Source organism: Lathamus discolor, chromosome Z (assembly GCF_037157495.1).
Source record: "Lathamus discolor isolate bLatDis1 chromosome Z, bLatDis1.hap1, whole genome shotgun sequence".
NCBI lineage: Eukaryota > Metazoa > Chordata > Aves > Psittaciformes > Psittacidae > Lathamus > Lathamus discolor.
Window position 1 is genome coordinate 84,203,054 of NC_088909.1, and position 27,542 is coordinate 84,230,595.

Below are 27,542 nucleotides of genomic sequence, written 5' to 3' on the forward strand. Positions count from 1 at the left end.
AGGGCAGCCGAGACAGGCCGGCAGCGTACCTGGGCCCGAAGAGGGCCAGGAGCCACCGGTCCCTTCCGCTGGGCTCCCCGAAGCGCGCCCGGGTCTGTCCCGGCGCAGCGGCTGCGATTTGCGCCTCTCACACGGGCAAACCGCCCGGTCTCGCCGCCGCAGACGCAGCAGCAGCTCCGGGGCTGGGTTCAAAGCTCTTGTGGGAGCGCTGGGTCAGGCTTGCCGGTGTGTTAGCAAGTTGTTGCGGGCTTCCTCTGGGTGGGAGGAGGTAGGAGGGAAAGGGAGTCTCTTTAAAAGCAGAGACATCCACATCACTTGTCAGTAGCTCCGCTCCGGTGCGTAGGTCTGCCTCACGGGCTGGCGGCCGGCACCGGAGTTTCCCCCGAAAACTATATCCCGCTCGGCAGTTATCTGAACAAGCGAAGAAGAGCCACCGGGAGTCGTGCTGAAAGCGATCTAAAGAGGTCAACTTCCAAAAGAAGGGCAGCCCTTTGGCTTCTCGTACGGAAGCGGGAAGCAGAGGGGAGGAGGTCTGAGGTTAGGTGTTAGCGGGGCCGTTTGTTGCCGACCGCTTGCGGGATGGTACGAGGACACACGCTCGTGTGCTCTGCCCCACAAGCACCGCCGTCTGCAAGGACTTTCAGGGGGCGGAGAGGGTGTTTGATAGAAACCACCTAGCGGCCCCCGGCTGGATTTTGTGCAATCAGAGGCAGGCTGGAATCGATAGTATAGATTATTTTCCAGGATCCGTAATTTCCGACCCCATTCACCTTCGGGAAAGCCACTCACCTGACATACCTGCCCCTCGCTCCGTGCTGGACAAGTTTTTCTTTTCAATGGTTCCTTTAACCGTGAACTATTGATCCGAAGAGACTGCCTTCCTTTACCCCTCCCTTTGTGCAGCCACGTTACAGGTGGAATTATGTATACAGGTATATTAGAAGGCTGTCAGTTTCGTCTATTGGTTGCTGAATGAGCAGAGGTGACAATGTTTATTTTACGAAAAGAAAACCCGAGGAAGACACCTCATTTATCTTGATTGTGTGTATTTAATGTATTTCGTGTATACAGGTCTGCCTGTTCTCGCCTGTAACGAAATCTGAGAAGCAAACCTAGGTCCACCGCGGTAGGAAGAGCCGTATTCCCGTGTTTTATCAGGACTTTACGAAGCGTGGGCATTTGACGAAGCGATCACTGCAGTGCTACAGATGCACTGGTCGGCGGCAGCACCCTGTCCAGGGTACACGAGCCTGAACACGGGCACGCGTTTTGATGCATGCGAATGGCTTTCTATCGTGCGGAAGGGAGAGAAATACCTTCGTATTTAACCGTGGATAAGACTTTCCTAGACTCAGACAACGAATTAATGCAACAACTGAAATCTGTATTTATCCTTTTTCTTCCAACATAAATTGTATAATTTATCATCTAAATATGGGGCCCCGCAGACTTCTGCATGCCGTTTTGCTCCATCAACGAAAGGGAAACTTAGAATCAATTCAACAGGTCTCTTGTGGTTTGGAGAAAGGGCAAGTTTAATTATTTTGATTAAAAAAAACCCCACAACTTTCCCCGTGAATTCAGCTCAGCAATATTATTTCTGAAATTGGCCTGACACTGCATTTTTTAAAAGTAAAAATAAAAAAAAAATCTTTCTCACAGTATAGTCCATATTTTATCCCTACGTTCTAGGCACGCCGAGGCCTAGTGGAGAGTAGGTCGCTCCTCTTCCCCGAGGTGCAAGACGCAGAGGGAGCACTGTCGCTCATTGCCGCGGCAGCCCGCGCAGCCGCAGCCCTGTACTGAAGGCACGTCGTATTACAAAGCGCATCTTCCGCGGGGTTCCCGCGGTGATCCCCGCCGAGCCACCGCCGCGTACCTCCCCGCTCCTACGGGCGGGCTTGGCGCAGAGCACGGCCGCGGCAGCTCTGTCCGGCTGCGCAGCCGCTCACATCCCGCAGTGCCCCCCGCACTGCCGCGGCCTCGCAGCCTTCGCCTCTCTCCCCTCGTCTGGGCCTGTCGGGAGCTGCTCGGAGAGCCGGGTCTGGCGACGGGGAGGGGGGCTGGGGGTCTGCGTGGCCGGCATCCCGCAGCACCCCTCGGGGCGGGCACCGGCGGCGGGTCACGGCGCTCTTCTGCAAGAGGAAAACAAGAACAAGGGTTTTACCGATCTGGATCTCGCCTGCAGGTCTCCGCCTCCCCAAAAATCGATGGGGACCCATCTGCGCAGGGAGGCAACAAACACATTTGCAGCTGCAGTGTGGATCTGAAAGCAACTCGCTATCGTCTGGTGTGCTGTCTTCCTGCCCGCAAGTACGTACACACACTTGTGCACGGATCTCTTCTCCGTACCTCTGTCGTGCTCTTCTGCAGTGCAGGAAGGGTCAGCGAGCGGAGACCCCACGGCGGCTGCTCGACGTGGCTCTCATGTTGAGGACTGCGGAGGTGAAAGGACTTGAGGAGAAGGGCAGAGAAGACCTACAGTCACCTGCGGCAGGTCCGCGGAGGAGGGGACGAGCGGACACCTACGTACTCGAGAGGCGCCCGGAGGCTGGCACACGGCAGCCAGTCGCCGCCGGTGTGTGCGGCCCGGCGCCACGACGAAAAAGGAGCTGAGAGGGAGAAATTTCTCTGAGGATGGGTAAGCCTCTGGTAACAAGCTGAAAAACGGATCTGCTTTGGTTAGCAAGTCCCAGAACAGAGAGCGTTTGGCCACGATCGTAATTTCCATTATTTCTGTCAAATACAATATTATCAGAAACTACTGAAGTACTTACTGTAAGTAATGAGGGAAAGTATTACATACGTAGAGGAGCCTCCGGGCCGTGCCAAAAGACGATTAAACCAGATCCACTTTCCAACATATACCCTACACAGGCCTCAATCTCGGCAGGAGTGACCGTGCGCTCTGCCCTCGCCACCAGCGCTGCAAGAAAAGGGCGCAGCCGAGCGCAGGTGAGGCCCTCGCCTCCCCTTTGCCCCTCCAGGCTGGAGGACAGAGCTGGCTCTGAATACTTGAAACCGGCCTTCAAGGACGGAGGGTGCACCGGCCGGCGCCCCGTTTCTCCCGAGCGTGCCTCTCGCTGCACCAGAAAAATAACCAGGAGCGAACGTGTGGCCCGAAGGAGCAGAAAGAAGGGAAGGTTTGGGAGGAGACCAGCTTCAGGCCCGGGGAGCCGCTCACAGGGGCCCCAAGGCCCGGCCGGACCCCTGAGGTGCGCTGCCCGCTGCAGCCTTCGCCAGGGCCCGGGAGAGCCGGCGCGATGTCAGGCCCCTCTGCACAAGGCCGGGGGGGCGCTCCGGCGGGAAGGGCACAGTGTGCGGACGTGCAAACTAATCATCTTCGACACAGGGGAGGGAAGGGGAAACTCCTTTTACAGGGGATGTGGGAAGGGACCTAACGCAGTCCTGCTTGAGACAAACGTTATACAAGATGTTTGAAAAGAAATATTTTTTTTAAAACCTAATTAAAAATATATAAATCACGCAACAGAAACAAAGAAATATGTGGAAGGAAACGTTTCTGGATGGAGACACTGTGTGTGGCATAAAAAGCGATTGAATGCATAAGGGCTTCATTAAATTCCCAATAGATAACATTTGGCTAAATCTATCCCTAGATTAAAACTCTGCATAATAGCACCATAAACTAAGAAGTTTCTTTTTGTGTGGTCCTTCTGGAGGAACTGATTGAAACATTAGCCCCCTCATAGAGCAATCCCCTCCCAGTTCAGCTCCAGCAATTCGTCTCTCAGCCCTACGGGGATATGGTGAGAAAAGGAGACGGGTTAATGAATCCACACTTTGTAGGTGGGAGGAGGAGAAGGAGGCGACACCATCCTGTTTGTCCCACCAGACTGTTTATTAGGGCCCAGCCTATTTTGGGGGAATTGTTGGTCCGGGCTCCGTCCCTGCGAGGACTACACGTCCCCTCTCTTCGCCTGGAAAGCCCGGGCGGGGAAGGGGGGGAGAGGAGGTGGAGGCTGGAAGGGGGGGCACAGCTGGCCGTTTGCATGCGAGTAGGTCGCAGCGGCCCGGCGGTGCTGCCAGCCCATCACAGGGCTGCGGGGCCGGTGCTCTTTCTAGCGGCACCTGCTCGGGGGCAGCGGCGCGGGTAACCGGGACCGCCGGGCCCTGGGGGCAGAGGCTGGGAGGCTTCCCCGCGAACTCGGAGAAAATAAGCGCAGGGGCCTTCCCCCAGCATCACAGACCCCTTCCCACAGCCCTCAGCTCAGCGCCTGAACAAAAACACCCAAACGAACAACAAAAGAAAAAGCTACATCAGGTATCACAATTAGCTCCTGCCAGGTTCCCCGTCAGTTCTCAGGTGAAGGCCTGGGATGCAGATTACCGGCATAAAGCTCGGAAGAAACAAGTGGCCGAGTTTCCGGCATAAAGCATAGAAGGAACAGGTTTCCTTGCCGTATGCTTTCGAGCACGGTTTCCCTCTGGGGAGACCCGAGGGAAGGGCGGCAGGCAGGCTCAGACCCCGGCCCGGGCCGGCCTCCTCGCTGGGGATGTCGCCGGTCTCCCCAGGGTTTGCTGCGAGGAAGCCAAGAAAAACTTTGTCCGGGTCGCCGGAACCTGCTCTTCCCCCATAACCGTACAGGGACGCCGCAAGGACTCACATGGCCTTTCGCCTCCGGCCGCTGCTCCAGCAGCCAGACCGACGGCAAGCAGCATCCCTCCTAGGGAGGCCCGGCACCGCCGCGCTCACGGTTACAGCCGTCTCCTCCCTCACAAACCCCCCGCGTTTTGATTGATTTCAGCCGTATCTCCGAGGGGCGACTAAGCCGAGCTCGGTACCCCGCGCTATCCCGGCGCCGCAGCCCGGTGCATGCGGCCAGGCCTAGGGCAGCGAGTTAACCGGTCCCTCGTGAAGAGGATGCGCCCCTCCCCAAGGGTAGGTCTGCGGTACCTCTGGGATCTTTTCCCCTTCAGTTTTAGGAATTAAACTTGCCTTCACTTCCTTGTCCTCTAAGGGACCAGGGACAACCGAAGAGGCCCTCCAGCTGCAGATTGCAGATGGAGCCTAGCAGAGATGTTGCGCCCAGTCTTCCCGCTTACTGAAAACCAGTTATTCAACTCTGGATTGCTACAAACTAAACAGAAAAGCATCACTTTCCTATCTCTGATAATATTTAAAATCAAGGTGACGAGGTTTTTCGGTATGTAAAATCATGTAATCACACAACCTTCCCCTCCTCACTCCAAAGAGCACTAAAAGGCACCACTCTTTTATTTTTTCTTTTTCCTTCCCACTAAAATTCACAGAATTTATTCCTGAATCTACTAAATTGGTATAAATATTCGTACCTGAAAAGCTCCGCCCTGATTTGAAAATTCGCGTTCCGAGTCCACAACAAGCGATCACACGCCTGCTCTTAAACCCTGCGACTCTCTCTTCATGCCTAAGATCCAAATATTTGAAGATGGCTTTTATGTTTAAAAATAATTTTAGCCTATGAAATAGGTATCTATCGACCTTTTACAGGTTAAGACGAGAGTTCACACTCAGAAAAGCTGCCTTCACTTTGTTTCATACACTTACACATCCTTACATCGTGCATCTAATCAGCTCGTCACACGAGGATATCCCAACACTCATTTCATATTATATGTATCGGGAAGTAGAAACACATGTCCCTGTTATCGTCACAGAAACATAAGTGCCTTGGTCAAATCTCTCTGAAGTTCAGTACAAGCCGCTTATTAGCAGTATTTTAATTTAGGCCTCTTGGAAACCAGACTGTGATGCAGTTGTGATTTAGAACACACCCAAAAGTATAAAAGCAGTTTTTAAACCGTCTTTTTAATCAATCCCCCGATTGCTGCTGCCCTACGGAACCGGGCTTTACTCCCCGAGAAAGATTTATGTCTATTTATTCTCTCTGCTGTCCATTATTTATTTGTTTGTTTGTTTGTTTGTCTTCCATTCTCCGCTACGGTTAACAATGGTTTGACTGTAAAGCTCATATTCTGGTTTGCTTCTTTGCGGTCAAATCCAGTCATAATAAATTGCAAGCTTTACAATTCCTTAGCTATTGTACTATTAATCCCCAAGAAAAAAATATCAATGCCCCAAAGAAGGGAGAAGTATTAAGAAGGGAAGGGTCCGAAGCCAATTGTTTGGCTGGGCTCCTCTGGTCTTTGGGTTTGGTTTTGTACTTCTTTTTTTTTTTTTTTTTTGAAAATTAAAAATTTTATTTTTGAAATTGTGTAAAAATTTTACATTAAAATGGTACAATAATACTTGCCAGTAATTTTTAACAATATTCCTTGTAAAGAATACGCATAAAGTACAAAATAAAAAACTCCATAAGTCTATTATAATACAAAACACAGGTTAAAATAAGAAATGATAATCTTGACTTTCTTCTGTGTAAACATGTTAATCTTTTCTTTTATAAAAGTATATGAGACAAGTGTACTAAAATGAAAAAGTATTGCTTTGCTGTCCTCCCTCAAGCCTTTTTTTTTCTTTTTCCTGTACATCACTGTTTTCAAGTTCCTAGACCTGAGTATCTCTGAACTTTTAGCTGTTTAGAGACGTTATTTATCACCATCATTTTTGATTTTTAAGGAATAACGAGTAACTTTGCTATAGCGTGACCGCCTGCCCGTGCGGTCCGCCACCGCGGCGGCTCCCTCCCGAGCCCCACCGCGAAATCCCCATGCAAAGCCCGCATTCCCTCCGGGCGGCGTCTGCCGGGCGTCCATCCGAACGGCGGAGAAAGGACATAGATACCCCAGATCCTACCTTCGGAAAGACTCCCACACCCTTAACAGTTAGAGATCCGTGCCGCGAAGCCGGGCGCGGCGGGCAGGGCGGAGGCAGGGGGCAGGCCGACCCCAGCGCTCCCCACCGAGCGGGACAGCCCCGGCGCCGCGGCTGACTGGGAAGCGCAGCTGCTGCCCGCGCCGGGACCGGGACCCTGGGCGGGCCCCGCACCGATGATGCTCTCGATGGAGAAGGGGGACCGGGCCAGCGTCGCGCCGCTGCCGGGCTTGGCGGCGTGCAGCGAGGCCGCCAGCGCCGGGCCCAGCGGGTGCGCATAGCCGAAGGGCGTCCGTGCCAGCTCCGCCGCCGGCAACAAGGACCCCGGTGGTGCGGCCGCGGCGGCGGGGGGCAGCCCCGCGCCGGGAGCGCTGCCGGGTGCTGCAGGGGGCTGGCGGGGCGGCGGGGAGGAGTGGTGGAAGGTGAAGAGGGCGGAGTGGGGGTGGTAGGGCTGAAGCTGGAGGCCGTAGCCGCAGCCGTAGGGTCCATAGGCGCAGGGCGGCTGCTGCGGGGGCTGGGGAGGGGGCTGCGGGAGGAAGGCGGCGGGATCCACGGCGCGCAAGAGCAGCTCGGGAGCCGGGAGCTGCTGCCGCTTGAAGCGCTTTCGGCGACGCAGGAAGCTCCCGTTGTCGAACATGTCGGCGGACTCCGGGTCCAGCGTCCAGTAGTTGCCCTTGCCCGGGTTGCCGGGCTCCCGGGGGATCTTAACGAAGCAGTCGTTGAGGGAGAGGTTGTGGCGGATGCTGTTCTGCCAGGCGGGGAACTTCTCCCGGTAGTAGGGGAAGCGCCCGCTGATGAACTCGCAGATCTCGCTCAGCGTCAGCCGCTTCTTGGGGCTCTGCAGGATGGCCATAGTGATGAGGGCGATGTAAGAGTAGGGCGGTTTCACCAGGCTGTTCTTGCTGCTGCTGCCGCCGCCTGCCCCGCCGCCGCTGCCGCCCGCCCCGCCGCCGCCCGCCGCTGCTTTCTGCTGGCCGCCCCGCGAGGGGGGCCGAGAGCCGCCGGCACCGTCCCCGCCGCCCGCCCCAACTACACCGCCGCAGCCTCCGCCGCGCACGGGCGACCGCGGCAGCAGGGCGTCGTCGTGGAGGTCGCCCACATCCTCGTCGTCTTCCTCCTCCTCCTCGTCCTCGGCGTAGGAGCGGCGGCGGCGGCGGGGCTGCGGCTCCTCGTCGTCCTCCTCGTCGTCCTCCTCACCCACCACATCGATGTCGGTCTCCTCAGCCAGCGCCGTCGCCTCGGACATCTCCGAGCTCAGGGTCATGGCGCGGCGGCAGGGCAGCGCATCGGTGGCGGCCGGCGCGGCGCGGCGGGCGGGCGGGAGCCCTCCTCGCCGCCGCCAGGCCCCCGCTCTGCTCCGCGAAGAGCCGCCCCGCCGCCGCCGCCGCGGGCAGGCGGGCCGCTCCGAGCCGCGCCGGCCCCCAGCGCCGCCGCTGCCGCGCCGCAGGAGCGCTCCCGCCGCCCGCTCGGAGGCGGCGGCTGGTTTGGGTTTTGTTTCGGGGTATTTTTTGCGGCTGTTTGGGTATCTCTACCGCTCTCTTTCTTCCTCTCCCCTTTTTGGGGGGTATTTTGGGGTTTTTTTTGTTGAAGCCGGGGTTTGGGGGGGAAGGGGTGGCTGTGCTGCAGCGCCGGGAAGTCGATTCCCCCTTCTTTCTCCTCACCTCAGCCCCCAGACATTAATGGATGCGGGGCCGGAGGGAGCGTGCCTAGTCCTGGGAGGAGGAGGGAGGGGAGGAGGCTGGCGAGGAGGGAGGGCGCAGGGGGCGGTTTGCCGGGGCTTTGGGAAAGACAGTGAAAAGCCTGGGGCCGAGTCCCAGTTGAGGGCGGCCTTCCTCCCCGCCTTATAGCGAGGGGGCCATCACATGGCTCCCCGCGTCAGAGCGCGGCGGGGCGAGCGATGGCCTCGGATGGTGCCGTGTACCCCCACCGAGCGGGGCGCCTCGCAGCCCGCCCCATGCCCCCGCCCTCGGCCCTGCAGGAGGGGCTCGGGGCGGAGAGGGGCCACCGGGGCTGCCCGTAAGGGAGAAGAGGGGAAATAAAGACATTACCCTCCCCCTTCCTCCGCCCCCCCCCCCCCCCCCCCCGGTGGATATAGGAAAAGTTAGAGCCTGTTCCAAAGCGCTGGAGCATCTTCCCAGGAGCGGTCTGGAGGGTGCAGGGAGCTCTGCGTCTTCCTGGGTTTCCCCCAGCGACCGGGTCCTGCTTCCCGTGGGAAGGAGGGGAGTTAAATACAAAAATCAGGCCCGGGAGGGAGGTGGTGAGTTAATAAACTTCAGGCTTCTGCCTGCGAGATGATTTAGAGACATCTCTCTCCCTCCCTTCCTTCTCACCCTCCAGAGTTTAATTCGCTTAAGAATGAAATCACATTATCTCTCGAAGTTGACCTCGCAAGCTCGCCTCCAAAACACACCGCTAATCTCACGGTTTATTTGTAAGGTTATTGTTTGTAAAAGGAGAGAAGCAGCTCCCTCCATTACGGAAAACACTAACAAAGAATTAGCGTTACCTCTTTCGTATGCAAAGGAAGACAGTTCGCCCTCCTTTAAACTGTGAATTCTGCTATAACTGTAGGAGGAACACCCCCCAAAAAAGCGACGCAAAAGACTGCTTTCTAATCAGGTCCACCGTTCCGAGTTTCAGGTGATACCTGCAAGGACAGTAGAAGAGCCAGGACCCCCTTTACGCGAGGTGTGGCAGGGAAAGGACAAAACCAAACTTGAACAGAAATGCAATCACCGTGATCTTATAAAGAAAAGCCTTAAAAATTCCCATCGCTCCCAGTTCTGTTAGGATAACCCACGATGACGATCCAATTGGGATGGCAGTAAGAGGAGGAGAGCATTTCGAACTCCGGTAGAAACCGTGGTGAGAAGGGCAGACTGATACCTAGCGTCATCATTGCCCAAATCTCGCTGCCCACACGACTCTCACACACCGTTTTCTTGAAATACGTTTTCGATATATCGTCCTAATTCAAAGGACCCAAGCCACCCTGTTTCAAACGCAGTTCCACGGATTTACAACATAATCCTTTCTACTATTTCCAAATGACCCTATTTACATTTTGTTCACTACTAAATCGCCTGCAGGAGAATACCACCAAATGTTACAAAAAGGGGCGGGGGTGGGGGGTAGGGGGGTGGGGTGGTGCAGATGAGAGGGAAAAGAACAAAAAAGAACTCCGAAATTCGTAGTGGGACTACTAATTTTTCCTGTAGAAAGATTGATAATATCTCTCGAGACTTACATCTCATAGGAAGTAAAATGACCCTTTGAATCAGTTTCGAGTTCTAGGGCAAGTTACTAAACAGAAGGCATAAAGAGAACTTTTCCTCCCCAAGAGGCTTCTCATCTGTACGAAGAGCTAGTATTTTTCCTTTTAACTCCGTTTTTGTTCGTGTTATTCTTGCTCTCCTCCTGGCCTGAAGGTTTGAAATCATCTCAAAAACCAAACCCGACGCTCTTATAAAGGAAGAACAGTGAAGATCAAAAATTTATGGGGAAGATTCGTGGTAGCAGCAGAGCAGAAGAGCTGCATCTGCCCGCGACCTTCTGCTAAGCCCCACGCAGGACGCATCGGGTATCCCTGACCGTGGGGCATCAGTGGCTCTGCGGTACGACAGGCAGCACGGGAGGGAGGGCCCCGGCTCGGGTTCTCTTGGACGCGGCCTGCGGAAGGGATGAGGACGCCCTGGCAGACCTGGCCAATACTGCAAGCCCTCGACTGTCGCCGCAGAGGGGGCTGAGGGGCTTGCTTTCTTGGAGGCAGCAAAGCTAGCTCCAACGAAGGCAATTGAGACCTGGTGCATCTTCCACTCGCTCCCGTCCCAGCCCGGCAGGTGCCTTCTTAAATAGGCAAGAAACAAAGGAAGGCAGGAGAGCAGCGGAGGCACAGCCGTAAGGCGGAGTTCCCCTACGTCGGCCCACGGGGTCGCGGCGTTTAGCCCCGGTCCCTGTCCCGCGGCGGCTCCGCTCCTCTCCGCGACGGTCTGCTCCTGGCGGTGCTCTGCGCGGACGGGGGATGCCACCTACCGGTAGGGAGCGCCGGGACATACCGGGTCGGCCGGCTCCGGGACGTCGTGCGCCCAGAGCAGGGCGCCCAGCGTGACTCGCTGCCCAGACCAGCTCCCGGAAAGGGCAGGGTAGGATCCCCCGCACGGGGCTGAGCGAGACCCCGAGACCGTAGGGAAAAGCAGCGTTCTGGGGGGACATGAGAAAGTCCCTTCCACGAAAACGGTGTAACTTTTCCGGGCGCCATCGCACCTGGGCTCTGTCGCCCCTCTTGGGCCATACACACCCACCCATGAAACATCCCCTAGGACCTCGGGGGCAGTTGGCCATGGTTTCCTGCTGCTTGTGAACGACATAAATATAAAACAGGCCTATACCCACAGTAGCACAGAAACAAGATGTGAATACAGGTGCACAGGTAGTTGTTTTGTTTTGTTTTTGGTTTGATTTTTTTTTTTATTGCTTGGGCTTATTGTCATCCATTATAAAGTTTAATTATGCACTATGCACAAAATTCCTGCATACTGATACAGAACACCCCACATTCTACTGGTGGTGTGCACGCATGGGATCAAAGCACTCTGGCAATTGGTGCAAGCAGTTTTGCTCTGCACCCGATGCCTAAATTTACTTTTATAGTTTTTATTTAAACTTTTTATTTCTATTCTTTTAAGCCAGTGTCTATTGCCAGTGTTAGTGGAGGGATATCTGATTTTCAAAATAGAGCACTGGCCATCACAGCTGGTACAGCACGGTACTCATCATAAGGACAAATCATGTTTGTTTAGGTTACATTTGATTTCATGACTCTGCTGACTATTGGAAACCTTTCTAACATCCTCTGAACAAGCCCTGAAGTCTTTGTTGTAGACAAGCTCTGGCAAATAAGGAGGGAGATCCTGTAATTCATGTCTCAGACATTTGGGTTATTTTCCATTTAATTGTGTAGTGATGCAAGTAATATTGGCAGGTATGCTCTTTGCTTACTTAGAAACATTGGGGACAGGCTATACTGTGACTGAAGGTAAGAGAAGATTGATTTTTCCATCTGAAACTAGGCAGGCAGTGGGTTCCTGCCAGGACTGAGCAGAAATAACGGCTAGTTGCTGCAGGAGTAGGAAAGCCCTTGCCCTGCTAAGCCTCCCCACCCCCTGTCCCACTGCACTTGCCTCCTGCTGAACACTAACCTGGGCCAGGAGGCCTACAAAGCCAAAGGCAAAACAGAGAATAAATTGCACCTTCAGAGCTGCCAAGATACTCACCAAGGTGGCGCATTGACACCTACACATCTAACTAATCAGGGTTGAAAATATTTCTGTAATCGTGGCTTAAATGATAAAGTTCTCTTGAATTCTGTGCATAGGATGTCTACAGGAATAAATTGTCTTGAGTCTGATGTCTGCATAAATTTGAGGTACCATCTTGACACACAGCCAGTGAGGAATATTGTGACTTCTGACTTTTACCTGTTCTCTAGAGAGATTTTAATTTTTAACACTAACATTAAAGCCTTCCTTGGTGAGCCTTTACCAGTCCAATTAACATGAACTCCCAAGTATTTGGCAAAACCCATTTGAACCATGTTCGGTGAAGGCAGGACATTCTTCATGTAGCACTCACAGGACTGTTCTCTAGTCGGCCTCTGCAGGGTGTCATAAACAGAGAGAGGCAACCCAATGCTCATGAAAAGCTTGTAAAGCGGCTTGAAGCCCAGGTATTTTGGGTTGCTGAGTTTAAGACTTATAGGCATGATGAGAAAACGACACTGTTTGCTGAGGAGTGCTCTCTTCCCTGACACTGAAGTCTATTATGAATTACTCCATACAACTCATCAGCACATGGTACAACACTACCTTATATGAGGTGAAAACAGCACTGCAATTAAGATCAATCTTCACATGCTTCCACTCAATGTTTAGATACGTTTAGTATCTCTTAAAATTTTCAGAACTATTCAGTGAATCCTATGTTTAGACTTTCTAAGATAGTTTCTTTCCCATTTATAATTCTCACCACTTTCGCTTTCGTACCCCATGATGCTACCGCTTTCCTAGCCTAAATTACTAACATATATGCATATTTTTCCAAATAATTTAGCACTTCTCCCCTTATGTCCTGGTGCTGAACACAGCATTCTTTTGAACAAACTTTTTTAATGAGATTTCAAATATCAAATTTCTTTCACTGTCTGAAAATACATTGTGCTGTTTGTAGTCACTGGCAATCCAGGCAAACAATAATTCACTTTTGTCTAATCACTTATGTATGACCTGTGATTTGTTTCCTGAAAATGACACTAACAACACCTTTTCTCAATATACTCTGCTATTGCTTATACACTGGCCATGTCTTTCAGAAGACCTTTTCCACTGGCATTTAGACAGCAAATGCTGTCATTCTCCTGCCTTTAAACTTCCACACAATTTAGGAGACAATTTTCCTGAGTAACCAATTTAATGGTCTCTTTCCACTCTTATGCTGCTTCCGTGCAGCTAACAAACTTTGCTTTAGCAATGTATATTCTTTGATCATTTTGAGATCTTAACTTTCAACCTTTTTCAAAACTAGAAAGATGCTTACTGAGCACAGGCTTCATCTCAGTGCTACAGGCTTTGGAACTGTTTCATTTCCTTAGAGAAGTTCTTCAGCTACACAGAATCCAGGTTTAGGTTTATGTTTCCCATCATATGCAATTACACAAAAAGGGACAAAGAAAACAAGCCAATACTACTTTAGCATTCTAAAATATTTTTTCTCTGATGCAAAGTTTTTTTTTTTTTAAATCTGTTGTGTGATCCAGGAAATGTAACCAAATCTTACAGAGTTCCTTAAACTGCAGTTCTTGAGCTGCTTCAGTTGATTCCTGATACAACTCAGTGATGTGGTTTGCCAACATAATTTGTCTTCACAATCTCACAAGGGAATATGAGATCATACCTACAGCCCAATTAATCCTAGGCTGACAACTGGGTCAGCACTTTCTACAGCTTCTACCTTGGAATGATCTTTCTGCAACTCATTTTCACATCAGTATTTCAGCCTATAAAAATATTTTGCATGTTAGTAATCATTTGGCCTAGTAATCCTGAAAACTTCCTTAGATATCATTGGCAGACTGATAAATCTGAAGTGGAAATATTTATTGCTTTTACTTTCAATAGCCCGCAGTTATTCAGGTTTGGGGTTTTTGGTTTGTTTTTGTGGGTTGTTTTTTTTTTTTTTTTTAATCTTGGCACTATTCTCTTTTGCTGCAGGTACATTGCCAGTTTCATCTTGCAATAAATTTATAAGTTTCACTTTAAGTTCAGAACAAACTCTGTCCTCCCCAAATCCCTCCTTCTCCAAAATATACATTGTTCTTTCCCTTCAAATTACATACTGGGTTTGCTTGCTCAGATACAGGAATATGGGCTTCCTTCCCCCTTCTTTTCTGAGCAAACCAACTTACTACTCCAATTTTACAGATAGCGTGGACCAAACTTCTGCAGGTCCCCAGGTCATCCTTCATAGCTGTTTGATCACCCTCTAATTTTCAGCCATGATGTTGCTCTGTCGGGAGGTACAGGCTGCTCTTCAGCAGCACCTCTTGAATCATCACCAGCTGGAATAACTATGGGTTGATCATGCATTCTCACTAATTACAAAAGCCTCCATTTTAACAGCATTCAAAATTTTCTGCACAAATTAACACTCAGCTACAAAATAGTAAAAACATACCATGAGAGCAAGCACACACATGAAAAGCACTGCCTTGGCAAAGCTGTGGCTCTGGAAATTACTACCATGGAAGCTTTACCCTTAATCAGTAGAGAAGGATAAATTAATTATTAACATAGTCTTACAGAAACAAGAACAAAGGTAGTAGTTCATTGAGGATATTCCAGAGAATAATTGGTTTAAAAGACATTAAAATACAGGATGAGATGATGGCAAGGTTGGTAGTATTCTACTGATGCCAGGAGGCCAGTTAGGTTCGGTTGCAGTGATGATGGGGGCAGGACCACAGAACAACATGGTTTACCCTCTCCTGCATCACTTGGTGAGCACTGATAGAAATGCCAGGCTTCTTCCCCCCTAAATCTGCTCCTGCACCTTGATATGCAGCACAGGTCAGAAGCCAAAGATTGCTAAACTCTCTGTATGCTAAGAACATGAACCCACACGTACGAGTTTCTGATAACTAGGAGATTAGTCCCACCAGGCTCCTTCTGAGAGAAGAAACTGAAGTACATTAGTAAACCTGTGGAGGACTGAAATAGTACACTGTGAATTACCTCTACCCTGAGGAATATGGTTTACAAATACTCAAATACAGCAGCAACTGCTCGAGTTAGGCCTTGAAGGCTTACCTTTGATTCTCGAAAGTCAGATAACACAGGGACAGTACAGGCATGTTAGTTAAGACCTTGTTGATGAAAAACACTGCTGCAGGAAAAAGGCTCTGAGAGAACCAGTGTTCAGTGGCCAGCAGAAAACCTGCTAATGCAACGGAGGATGCAGAGCCAAAACAAAGAACACCTGAGGGGAAGGCAAATAAAATGAGATCAGAATTGCCCCGTGGGCAGTGGTGACAGACAGCCTGCCCTAAAGAAAACAGCCTCAGCAGGCTGCCTTCGAGCAGGGTAGCCGGGAAGAGGGATGCCCCCAAGCCCACACATGCAGCCCCGGGGCCAGAGCGCGGCCCGAGGTGGGCAGCAGGGAAGTTTGCGCTATGAAAACAGTAAGGAAAGCACAACACGTACACGCTTTCAAGGAGAGAAAACCCAAACAAACCAACACTGAGGCCATCGGGCAAGAGGGGGTGAAGCCCCCCAAGGCAGGGAGAAAGGGCGGCAGCCCGCGGGCCCAGCTTCACCCCAGCCCAGCCAGACCGCCCCACACCAAGGCGGCTCGGCCACAAAGGGCGCCCTCTCCCGGCTCGAACAACTGCGCATGCGGAGTACGGCTCGCAGTACCTTCCTTCCGGCCGCCATCTCGCTTCGGTCAGCTCCGCGTGTGGCACGGAATCCAGCCCTTCTCCCGTCGTTCTCGTCTTTTATCCCTCTCCGGCTCCGCCGCTTCGGCGCTGGGAAGGTATAAAGGAGGTGGCGGGGGGCAGCTGACGGCTGTAGGTCTGTTGGTGGGTGGCAGTGGTGGGGGGGCAAGGGAAGGTGGCTACGGGCTGGGCGTGAGGGGCGCTGAGCTCCCACTCAGCTGGGAGCGGGTCCTTTCCCGCTGTTGAGATGCGGTAAGGTGCCGTAACTTGTGCTGGGGGGGTGGGCACGGAGTTTGTGGCGAGGGGCAGCCGCAGAGTCCTTTGCCCCGCGGCCGTGCCCACCGCTGGCGCTTACTGGCCCGCCAGTTATGGGTGCTCTTCTTTCTACAGATGAAAGAAACAATCATGAACCAGGAGAAACTCGCCAAGCTGCAGGCTCAAGTGCGCATCGGGGGCAAGGTAGGAACCGAGTTCTCACCCTGCCTTCGGGGCCGCGTGTCTGTGCTTGCATGCCAGGCCTAGCGTGAGGGATCCGGAAAACCGTGGTGGGAGCAGCACAAGTATGTTTCCCCTGGTTGGAAGCGGTTCTGCTGCTGCAAGGATCTCCGGAGTCAGTTCTGTAGAAACTGCGTGGAGTGACTGAATCTCCAGCCTTTTGTATTCAGCTTTGCTATAATACATTGCAATAGGTTTCACAGCCCTTTTGCTTGTATAGGCGTGTATGGTTTGAAATGAGTGGGTTTTACAGTAAATAAGTTTGGGCGTAGTTTTTGTAGCATATTGTAGAGGCTGTGTGCCAGACTCTTGTCAGAAACTTTTAACGTGCCCATGGCTAATTTCTTGCTTTTAGGACAAAGTTAGAAATTTTATGTTTTTATTCTTGCAGTTGTAGACTAACATGTTCAGAAAACCTGTCCATTTTGTTATGATACTTGAATATATGTAGCTGTGTGACTACTTACAATAGGAAAATAAAGAAACTTTTTTAAATATAGCTGCATGGTATAAACATTTTAATTACAGTGTCAGTTTTAAGGCAGGAATTTGTGGGGGTTTTTATACCTGAGGAAGTGTACTCACAGTATCTTAAAATACAAGTTGTTCAGCAGAAGTCTTGCTGATGGGAATTCCAGTAACTGCCTTGATTTAATTTTTTTTTTTCCCTTTAGCTGGAGAGGTAGGCAGCTGTAAACCAGGGCTAATGTAGTAATTAACTTGTCTGCTGATTTTGCATATTCTTTGTATGGGCTACTGTTTTAAGTCGAGACTTTCTGCGTTCCAATAATGGTTGTGTGCATGTTACCAGTGTGTGTTTATTGACTGTAGAGGTTTGTAATGTTTGTTATGTAAGAGCATGCTTTCAGATTACAGCTGTTACAGCTCCCTTGTCAGTATAGGTCTTCTAGAGGCATTAGGGAAGTGTAGACCATACTGGTGGTGTTGTCATTCAGGTTGAGAATTGGCATGTGAAATACTTTGAATGCATGAACTTTTTTTTTTAAGTTTGTTTTATAACTGGAAATTATTAAGGGGATTCTTCATGGCATTGTCACCAGATAAGTTGAGATGGCTGTGGAGGAGTTTTCAGACAGGGAGGGAGTCACTTCTTGTGTGAAAATGTTGCACATTGCCTTTTACTGGAAGACTTTAATGGTGTTGCAACTCTGCAGATTTTACAAATAATCTAAAGATGATATTTAGGTGGAGGGCTGTTGCAGTACTTTGTTGTGTGAAGTTTGAGGTTTCTGTGTAGAACATTCCTACAGGTAATGCTGTGGCTCTTTTTCCAGATCTTTTTAGAGGAGTGGCAGATGAGTCTACTATTCTGTTGGTGGCTTGCTGTACCCATGCATCTTTATTATAGAGGTGGAGAGGTGTGAACAGCATGTCTGGGCATGATCAGAGTAGAATTAGCTTAGTAAAACCTGTAGTCTTCAGAAGCTTAAATCTGGAGATGAAAGCGAAAGCTGTTAATTTAAATTAAACTCATGTTGTCTGAAGCTTGATACCTGTTTAATAAAGGTAGGAAGGAGTTACATGTTCCTATGTGGCCTTTGGTTCAGAACATAATTTTGTGAAATTTGAGAGATCTTTTGTCCAGCTTTGACTTAACGTATGGCTTATGTGGCTCAATTCCTGGTGTAGCTGAGGTACTAAAAGCCATTTGTGTTGCTTTAGTGTTTTCCAAGTAGCTGTGTGTGTTAATCTGACAGTAGCAGGGAGTGAATATCAATCTTTCTAGACACATCACAGAATTTTGGAGCTGTAGTCTTCCAAGTTCTAGTTTCATGCAAATTTGTCATTAACATTCCTCACTGTTTGTAAGTGGATGATGTTAGAGGTATTATCGTTCAGCCAGTTTTCTAACTTCTGTAAGTTATCTCAAAAAGTATTGTAGCTATGGTCTGAAATATTACGAAGTGTTTTTTAAAAACACATTTAAAATACTTTGGGAAGATAAGTGTTCTTCAAATATGTAAGTCTGTCAGATGAGAGGTCCCTGGAATTGAATATGAGAACTCAAAATATGAATTTGTTAATGATGTGTTGATAACTGCATGGTCTTTGACTATTGCAAGAATTTGTTTACTGCTTAAGAAAGATGATAAAAAAATTAATAAACTTGAGAAATTACCTACCCCCATGCCTATTTTTCATTGTTATCCCTATGATAACAGACAAGGGTAAACTTGCAATTTTTGTTACCTGAGGTGCTGCAGAAACCCTATGAGAATTGCAGAATAAACTTTCTCTGGTGCGTTGCTTCCTAAAACTTCACTCTTGTGACAGACATGCAAAGCTTGCCTTCTAGCAAGGGAGAGACTGCTGCAGTGCAGTTGGAGGGGTATGGTTGCGTGCACTCTAACACAAAAGTAGAGCTCTATGTTAAGCTGATTGGTCGATGGCTGCAGAGTAGTTATACAGTCCTGAGGATTAGAGTTTGTGAAGAACTATTTCAGTAATTTGTAGCTTGCCCTTTCCCCCCCTCCCTTTTTTTTTTTTTTTTTTGGCAAAGGGTACTGCCCGCAGAAAGAAGAAGGTTGTCCACAGAACAGCTGCAGCAGATGATAAAAAACTTCAGTTTTCATTGAAGAAATTGGGAGTCAACAATATTTCTGGAATTGAGGAGGTAATTGCTTCTAATAAAAAAATACTGTTTTCAGGAATAGAAAAATGTATCAGTAAGTATTGGAGGTAAATAAACTAAACTGGTTTGTAAATTATCAGTGCTATTTATGAGCTTTAAGGACTTCAGTTTCCTGTTAAATTGAAAATATCTTGCTAAACTGCTTCAAATCCATTTTTTGTTTGTGTGTGTGTGGGTTTTTTTTCTTGCAGGTAAACATGTTTACTAACCAAGGAACAGTCATTCACTTCAATAACCCTAAAGTTCAGGCATCTCTGGCTGCTAACACTTTCACTATCACGGGCCATGCTGAGACAAAGCAGCTCACAGAAATGCTTCCTAGCATCTTAAACCAGCTTGGAGCTGACAGTTTGACCAGCCTGAGGAGATTGGCGGAAGCCCTACCCAAGCAATGTAAGTTGAAACTTGAATGCGTTTTATGCTGGCAGCTCACGTGAGGCTTATTTGTATAGCAGCAGTGAAATTCAGTGCACCCTTGCTATCTGTATGCATATTATAAAGTACTTGCAAAGAAATGGAACTCTTGCATCTTATTTATAGCTCAAATCCGATGATGAGTATAACCAAGTACAGCAGGGGCACCTGTTAGTGTATCTTGCAGCTGGTGTCAGACTGGAAAGCTGTAGCCAGGCTTTATTTCATGCTGGCTTGCTTCTTGATCTACCATATTGTGGTTCATTCAAGTTATACCTTGTTCATTAAAGCCGAGTAGATGAGTAGTTCTGGAAGAGTTAGGGTTTAAGAAAAAATAATTTGGGTGTGTCAGTTTTGATGCTTTGAATGGAAACATAAGTAATGAGAAAGGGACTTGAGCATAGACATCTTGCAATTGCTTTGCCTGCTTCACAGGCATGGTGAAGCTGTTTCTTGTGTGGGCTTCTGATCACTAGGAGGGAATTGCACAGTATTTGTAAGGAAATACATTATAATTTCTGTGTGTAGAGCAGTGTAGAGAACAGGACTGGCATTAAACTAGATACACCAACGTCCTATTTAATTCTTAAATTGGTGAAAACACAAGTGCTTTTTTTTCCTAAAACTGGGGGAAAAGTGGAGGAGAGATTTAAGTATGTAGTGTTTAGAAAAGATGCTGCTGCTACAGGGTGATTATTAGGAGTGAAACACAGGCTTGTTGTCACTGGGAACACTCATTGGGTTCTGCATGTACTGTCTTCTTTCTGAAATATCTTAAGCCCATTCCTTTTAGGGTATTGAACATCCTAAACAGAAAATAGAAGTGTTATCGCTGTGTCTAGTTTCTGGTAGTTCTGAACGTGATTGCTACATTTTTTTTCTTCCTGTGCTTTGCTGCCAGCCTGTATTTCCATTCCTAAAGTTTAAGACTTTCCTTCTGTCAATTTCCACTGAAAAAAATCTGCTAGAAGTGGTCTTCATGAGGTGGGCTAAACTGTTGCTTTCCATGTGGAGGTTATGTCCTTCGTTCCTAATGTCACCTCTGTAGCTTTCTTGTGGTACTAGGGCTTGAAATATATAAAGAAACAACTTAAAATGATCTGCAAAGATCTCTCTTCTCATAACAAGGTGGGTTATATTCTGGGTAAGCTAAATCTTGCAATTTAGTATTAGGGAAGCTTGTTTAAGTGCTTGCTTTGTATGACCTAGTAAATGGCTATTCCTTGCCAGTTTGGGTCATTGCCAGAGTAGTCTCCCAAGTTTCCATTCAGCATTGTCTGCTGGATTTGGAAGGCTGACACTGAAAAGTGTCTGTGGTGATTGCATTTGCAGGTGTTAAAGTAAACTTAGTCTGATATTGGATGAGAGACAATGCAGATGGTGTAGAAGGAAACAACAAGGTCACTTCTAAAATGTGGTATTTGACACTGAGATGCGCTTAAGCTGTAACAGGTTTCTGCTGTTAAGAAAACAAAAGGAGAGTTAGTGGCAACATTGTCCCATGCCCTTTCACACCAAAGTTTATGCATTCTTCCGATTTTTGGTTCTCTAAAAATCGGGATACAGGTCTAGTATGAACCCATATGTTGCCTCATGCTTTTCTTGAAAACTGAGAAGGATTAATTAAGATAAAACTGAGGTGATGGAGAGTACAAGACAGCTTATCCTTGGTAGTACAGCTGAGAATAGCAATGAAAGCAGTGGCATAGACATTTGGGGACCTGAGATATCTATTCTTAGTATTATACTGCTGCATTTTAACAGATGCTCATTGGTCTGCTACAGTAGGCATGGTTAAGTCTCAGTAGCTCTGGTAAACACAATGGAAGTAGTTAAGAAGTAGCTGAGTTGGCAGAGATGTTGCCCAGAGCACGTGGTTACCTCAGTCACATAAGTGTAAAATTGTGCATCCAGTGAGCTTGCCTGGGAACAGTAGTATCTTTAGTTAATGTGTGTCTGCCTGCACCTTCACAATTACACCTCAGTTTTCCTCAAAGTCCTAAAATACAGGATCCTTTATTTTCTTAAAACTTGATAGTGTAAAATGTGTGAACCTGGAGTAATCAATAAACCAAGCTGCTTTTAATAGAAAATGGTAGAATCACTTGTAGCTGAAAATTATTACCATGCAAGGCACTCAGTATACCTAGATAGAAGATTACTAGTAAGCTGGTTTAGCATCCATCTGGACTGTTTAAGCATTATCAGTAACAAAGGAAATGTGAACCTTCTAGATCAGTTCAACATTTTTATTCAGTCCAGGAACTGAATAAAGTATTGCAGTTCAGCTCAGGTTATTTTATAATGCTTTCAAAAATACGAAGTTAATCAAGATGCCTATGGTGAGTTTGACTGATGCTTATTAATTGCACACTCTTGCAGCTGGGGATGGAAAAGCACCACTTGCTACTGGTGAAGAAGATGATGATGAAGTTCCAGGTAAGAACAAGCATGCAGTGGAGGAAGAGAAAGTGAATTTTCCTGAGAGATAATGTGTAGTGCTTGGGGCAAGGATGTTAAGAGTGTTGACCAGTCACTTGCTGTCACTGAGTTTCTGTGGGCAGATTATTTCATTGTTTTCAGGCAACATGAGAGATTTGTTGGTTTGAGCTGGCATTTTTGTCCTGTATAGAAGTAATAGCTATGACCAAGATGATTATTTAGTATTCAGTAAGAAGGGTAGGAAGAAATTACCGTATCAATATCACTTTGCTCAGTTGTGGTTATAATGAAGTGAAATGATTCTAGAATTGTGTTTTATAATGAACCATGCAAAACTTGGTTGAGGAAGAAGAAAGAATCATGAAGTTCTTAAAAGTTGCTTGTTCTGATTTTTTTTTAAGCTGAAACTGCTTCATGTTGTGAGCACTTGATATGAAGTAGAACTTCTGATGGGAAAAGTAAAACAAACCAAAAGTATTTGGCAAAGTAAAAATGTGTCAGATTTTAACTTCAGTGTTCTTCTTATCCCTAGATCTTGTTGAAAACTTCGATGAAGCTTCAAAGAACGAGGCAAACTGAACTAAGCGTCACTTTCTAAGTAAAGTTAGGCAATATGGAGCTGCTATTTTATATTGTGACTGCTTTGATCTTATTTTTATTTCCTGATGATATCTCAACATCTGTGATATTTGAAAACTCCTTGACCCTGCAGCTTTTTAGTTACTGCTTGTACACAATATTATTTTTGTGGCCTGATTGAACAAACCTATGTTTTGAAATAAATCAGGTTGCTAATGAATCTCTGCCTAGACACAATTTTTGAGTAACTTGTATACAAGCTAAACATCATCTTTACTGAATTTTGACATACAATAAAAATATAAAAAACTTTCTGGTGTGGCTTCTTTGTCAAAAAAGCAGGAAAAAGTATTTCATAATTAGTCAGAAAAGGTCTTGCTTTTCTGCAGAATATCCTCCCTTTGCTGTTAAACTGGCTTCTAAAACTTATGCTGTGCATAGTGGAGCATTGTGGACTGAATATATTTGGAATGGTGGTCCTGTTTGCAGGTCAGGTACATATGCTCTAAGTCACTTTAATCTGCTGAACTTCACAAATAGGTCTGTTCTAGAAACAAGTGTCAGAGGTTTAATATAATAAAATGTGTAAGTGGAGTGAGACCTTTGGCCTTAAACAGTGGCACCTTGGGAGAACCAATGTTAAATCTCCAGTAGGTGTTTTAATAGGTACTTGCAGATTGTAACTATTTAATGAATTAAATAATACTTTCCTGGTACTTTATGTACCTGAAAATGTCAGTTACATGGAGGAAGTGTAGGAAGAGGAAAGCCTTAATAGAATTTATAATGGCTCTTAATCAAGCCTGTATCTAGCATCTGTGAATCTATTAACTAATAATTATGTTTGGATGTTTCAGGAATATGTTCTTTCTATTGCTCTTGTGTGTTCCAGAGGAAAAGAAAATTTGGTTTCTGGGCATGAGACCTTTTTAAGTTCCAGTCTGACCTTGGCATAGTTGGAGCTTCCAGGGGTGAGGTGTTGACTTTGGTGTTAAGGAAACAATCCAATTTATCATTTAACATAAGGTATGCCACGGCAGAAGAGTACTCACCAAGGTTGTCTCTAGAGTAAATACTTCTGAAAGCGGAAATTCATCCTGACCTATGTGAGGTGAAAAATTCAGGTTAAAACTTTGCTGTAGCTGTAACAAAGTTCTCCTGTGCCTGGAAAAAGGTGGGGCTCTTCGACCTGCCAAGCATGTTGTGGTGTAGTTACTGTTGGGAAACAGTAGAGGAACTTGTTTGAGCTGTGCGTTTCCTGTACCCTGATGTAAGACACTGATCTGATGTGAGCGTGACATGGCTGGAGCTAGGTGCAAGAACTTAGAGTAACAATTTAAGTTTGCAAGTACTTTATCAGTAAATTACACTTTTAGCATTTAATTAGTTGAAATTAAAAAGTGCTTTCATTGACTTGTGGCAATAAGGTAGGAAAACTGCAAATGTGAGTTTTGAAATTAAGATGGTGACTTGAAGCTAATTGCCCTGTAAAAGGTTAAAAAAAAATGAATTCTGGAGAGTTGTTTACCAACTTCTGTGACATGTTGAGTCAATAAATGGTGTGCTGGGGTTCTTTTGAGAATCAGTAAATGTATTGCCCATTCTGTGACTCAAATGTGTAAGTCCTCAAAGATAGTTCCTTTAAGCCACTGTAGATCTTGCTTATGAAGTGTCTCATATCAGTTTCTGTCTCGTGAAGTGACTTGGGATCTTGCTTAGAGATGTAGGCAGTGTTAGCTTTTTCACCACTTGCAGACATACTTGGTGCTTAAATAATATCCATGGTAAAACTGTGTCTTTGAAATGCAAAATAATGCTGATATAGTAGTAAGCAGTCATGTGACAGGTCTGTGGAAGTCTCCATGCTAAGTATGCTCCCAATCAGGAAATACTGGCATATCTCTGCGTCCCCAAACTGTGACTTGAGGATCAAGATATTATCAAAGTATGCTCTTGATTATAGTAGATTTGAAGTTTGTGGTAGTTTTCATGTCTGACACTTAAATGCTCAGTCCTGGACTGATTATTTGTGATTATTTTCTCTTAAGGAGTTTGATTATGGTCTTCCTAGTCTGTCATTAACTGCTAGAAACTCAAAATAGCTGTGTTGATGTTTCTCATTAGATGAAACTTCTATGTAACCATATGATAATTACATAATTATGGATTCATATCTGTAGTCTTGCTCAAGGAAAATGCCTATGTATCTACATTTGAAATATCTTGGACAACAGATGCCTGCACTGAAACAAATGCTTGTTTGAGCTTTTTATTTTCGAAAAGCTAAGGGAATGTTCTGGACCTGTCACATTGAGCAGCTTGACTCCAGTGCAGTAGGGGTTTGAAATTTTTATTCACCATTTTTGCAACAGATCTTTAGAAATACCTTACTTGTTAATATGCTTCGAGGGCTTTGCTGTGATTTAAAATCAGTGTACGCTAATAAAAAACCCCATCAAAATCTGTTTGGAGAATGGTGGAGCTACCTGAATAATATGGTCTGGTGCATTGGCATGGGTTAGGCCCAGCTGGTAACATAGCACTACTGCAGTCACTCACTCACTGCTCCCTTTCTTTCCCCCAGCTCCTGGTAGGATGGGGAGGAGAATTGAAAGAATGTAAGCCCCATGGGCTGAGATAAGAACAGTCCAACAACTAAAGTATAATACAACATTACTACCACTAATGATAAGGGAAATAACACGGGGAGAGAATATAGAACTAAGGGGATATAGAACTGAGGGAAGTGATGCACGATACACTGGCTCACCACCCACTCACTGATGACCAGCACAGCCCTAGGAGTGATCTGGGCCTTCTGGGTGGCTCCTGCCCAGTTTATATACTGGGCATGACGTGCTGTGGTATGGAATACCCCTTTGGCTAGTCTGGGTCAGGTGTCCTGTCTCTGCTTCCTCCTGGCTTCCTGTGCCCTGTCTCACTGGCAGAGCATGAGAGAGTGGAAAGTCTCAGGTAAGATCAGGGTAAGCATTGCTTAGCAACAACCGAAATACCAGTGTGTTACCAACACTGTTCTCAGACTTAATCAAAACACAGCACTGCCCCGGCTACTAAGGAGAAGAATAACTGTTACAGCTGAACCCAGGACATGCGTGTGAAAATAGAAAGCTCCATACTGCGGTTTTAAAATTGTTAAAGCTCTAGAAGCCATCTTGAGTTATAACACGCTGGGTTTTTTTTAAGTCTCTTGAGTTTGAGGTTGTGTCTTTAATGGTCTCAGTGAGAACCCCATGGTAGTAATGCATATTTAACATTGTGACTAAGGAATATCACTTGAGTTCCTTTAAAATGTTCACAGCTCAGTACGTCAACTACCAAACTGGTACTCGTGTATCTTATGTGGATTTGCTGGGGGTGTGTGGGAAGGTCATGTAGTTTCCACTTCCGTGAAATTTTGTGCTAATAATGTGTTTTGCAGGTGGAATGTCATATAGGCACTTTGCCTTCCCTGAAGTATCGCTGCTGAAAACTTAGGTGTCACATTATGGTACAGGTAGAGGCCATATGAAATGAAGGCAGTAGCTTGTATTTGTTGTCAGAGGTCACAGAATCACAGAATCACAGAATCCCAAGGGTTGGAAGGGACCTAAAAAGATCATCTAGTCCAACCCCCCTTCAAGAGCAGGGTAACCTACAGTACATCACACAGGAACTTGTCCAGGCGGGCCTTGAATATCTCCAGTGTAGGAGACTCCACAACCCCCCTGGGCAGCCTGTTCCAGTGCTCTGTCACTCTTACAGTAAAGAAGTTCTTCCTGATGTTAACGTGGAACTTCCTATGTTCCAGTTTACACCCATTGCCCCTTGTCCTATCACTGGATATCACTGAAAAAAGCCTAGCTCCATCATCCTGACACCTACCCTTCACATATTTGTAAACATTGATGAGGTCACCCCTCAGTCTCCTCTTCTCCAAGCTAAAGAGACCCAGCTCCCTCAGCCTCTCCTCATAAGGGAGATGTTCCACTCCCTTAATCATCTTTGTGGCTCTGCGCTGGACTCCTTCAAGCAATTCCCTGTCCTTCTTGAACAGAGGGGCCCAGAACTGGACGCAATATTCCAGATGCGGCCTCACCAAGGCTGAGTAGAGGGGGAGGAGAACCTCTCTTGACCTACTAACCACTCCCTTTCTAATGCACCCTAAGATGCCATTTGCCTTCTTGGCCGCAAGAGCACATTGCTGGCTCATGGTCATCCTCCTATCCACCAGGACCCCCAGGTCCCTTTCCCCTTCACTACTTTCCAGCAGGTCACCCCCCAACCTGTACTGGTACATGGGGTTGTTCTTCCCCAGATGCAAGACTCTACACTTGCCCTTGTTAAATTTCATCCAGTTTCTCCCCGCCCAACTCTCCAGCCTGTCCAGGTCTCGCTGAATGGCAGCACAGTCCTCTGGTGTGTCAGCCACTCCTCCCAGTTTTGTGTCATCAGCAAACTTGCTGAGGGTGCACTCAGTTCCCTCATCCAGGTCATTGATGAAAATATTAAACAGCACCGGTCCCAGCACCGACCCCTGGGGAACTCCACTAGTCACAGACCTCCAGCTAGATTCTGCGCCATTGACCACAACTCTCTGCCTTCTTCCTTTCAACCAGTTCTCGATCCACCTCACTACTTGATCGTCAAGCCCACACTTCCTCAGCTTATCTATGAGGATGCTGTGGGAGACAGTATCAAATGCCTTACTGAAATCAAGAAAAACCACATCTACCGCTCTACCATCATCCCTCCACCTAGTCACTTCCTCATAGAAGGCTATAAGGTTGGTCATACATGACTTCCCCCTCATAAAACCATGTTGGCTGTTCTTAATGACCCCCTCATCCTTGATATGCCTAGTGATGGAGTCAAGAATAAGTTGTTCCATCATCTTTCCAGGGATGGAGGTAAGGCTGACCGGTCTATAATTACCCGGGTCCTCCTTCTTGCCCTTCTTATAGATTGGTGTGACCTTTGCCATCCGCCAATCCTCAGGCACCTCGCCCATTTCCCACGACTTACCAAAGATGATGGAAAGTGGCCTAGCAATGACCTCCGCCAGCTCCCTCAGCACCCGTGGGTGCATTCCATCCGGACCCATCGATTTACAGATGTCCAGTTTGCATAGCTGATCCCTAACCCAATCCTCATCTACCAAAGCAAACTCCTCCTTTGTCCTGACTCCTTCTGGGGCT

At 47.4% G+C, this 27,542-nt stretch overlaps 2 protein-coding genes and 1 long non-coding RNA gene across 4 annotated transcripts; 1 reads left to right on the top strand and 2 right to left on the bottom strand.

The window, feature by feature from the left end:
- Window positions 1–1,579: 1,579 nt before the first annotated feature.
- LOC136005289 (uncharacterized) lies at window positions 1,580–15,650 on the bottom strand. The gene is made up of 3 exons (XR_010608744.1): window positions 15,532–15,650; window positions 15,139–15,307; window positions 1,580–2,135 (listed from the first exon to the last, which is right to left on the bottom strand). It is a non-coding gene; the product is annotated as an uncharacterized LOC136005289 (long non-coding RNA).
- On the bottom strand, window positions 6,567–8,042 carry FOXD1 (forkhead box D1). The gene has a single exon (XM_065662819.1). It carries the CDS (start codon window positions 8,040–8,042, stop codon window positions 6,783–6,785), a length of 1,260 nt encoding a protein of 419 aa, XP_065518891.1. The 3' UTR covers window positions 6,567–6,782.
- A 56-nt stretch (window positions 15,651–15,706) lies between the features above and the next one.
- BTF3 (basic transcription factor 3) lies at window positions 15,707–22,567 on the top strand. 2 transcript variants are annotated; one of them, XM_065662641.1, is made up of 6 exons: window positions 15,707–15,862; window positions 16,155–16,223; window positions 18,781–18,894; window positions 19,104–19,305; window positions 21,709–21,765; window positions 22,301–22,567. In XM_065662641.1, the coding sequence occupies exons 1-6, from the start codon at window positions 15,722–15,724 to the stop codon at window positions 22,345–22,347; spliced, it is 630 nt and encodes a 209-aa protein (XP_065518713.1). In that variant the 5' UTR covers window positions 15,707–15,721; the 3' UTR covers window positions 22,348–22,567. The 2 variants fall into 2 exon arrangements, with proteins under 2 accessions (XP_065518713.1, XP_065518714.1); XM_065662642.1 differs by lacking the exon at window positions 15,707–15,862 and adding an exon at window positions 15,942–16,016.
- The last annotated feature ends 4,975 nt before the right edge of the window (window positions 22,568–27,542 follow it).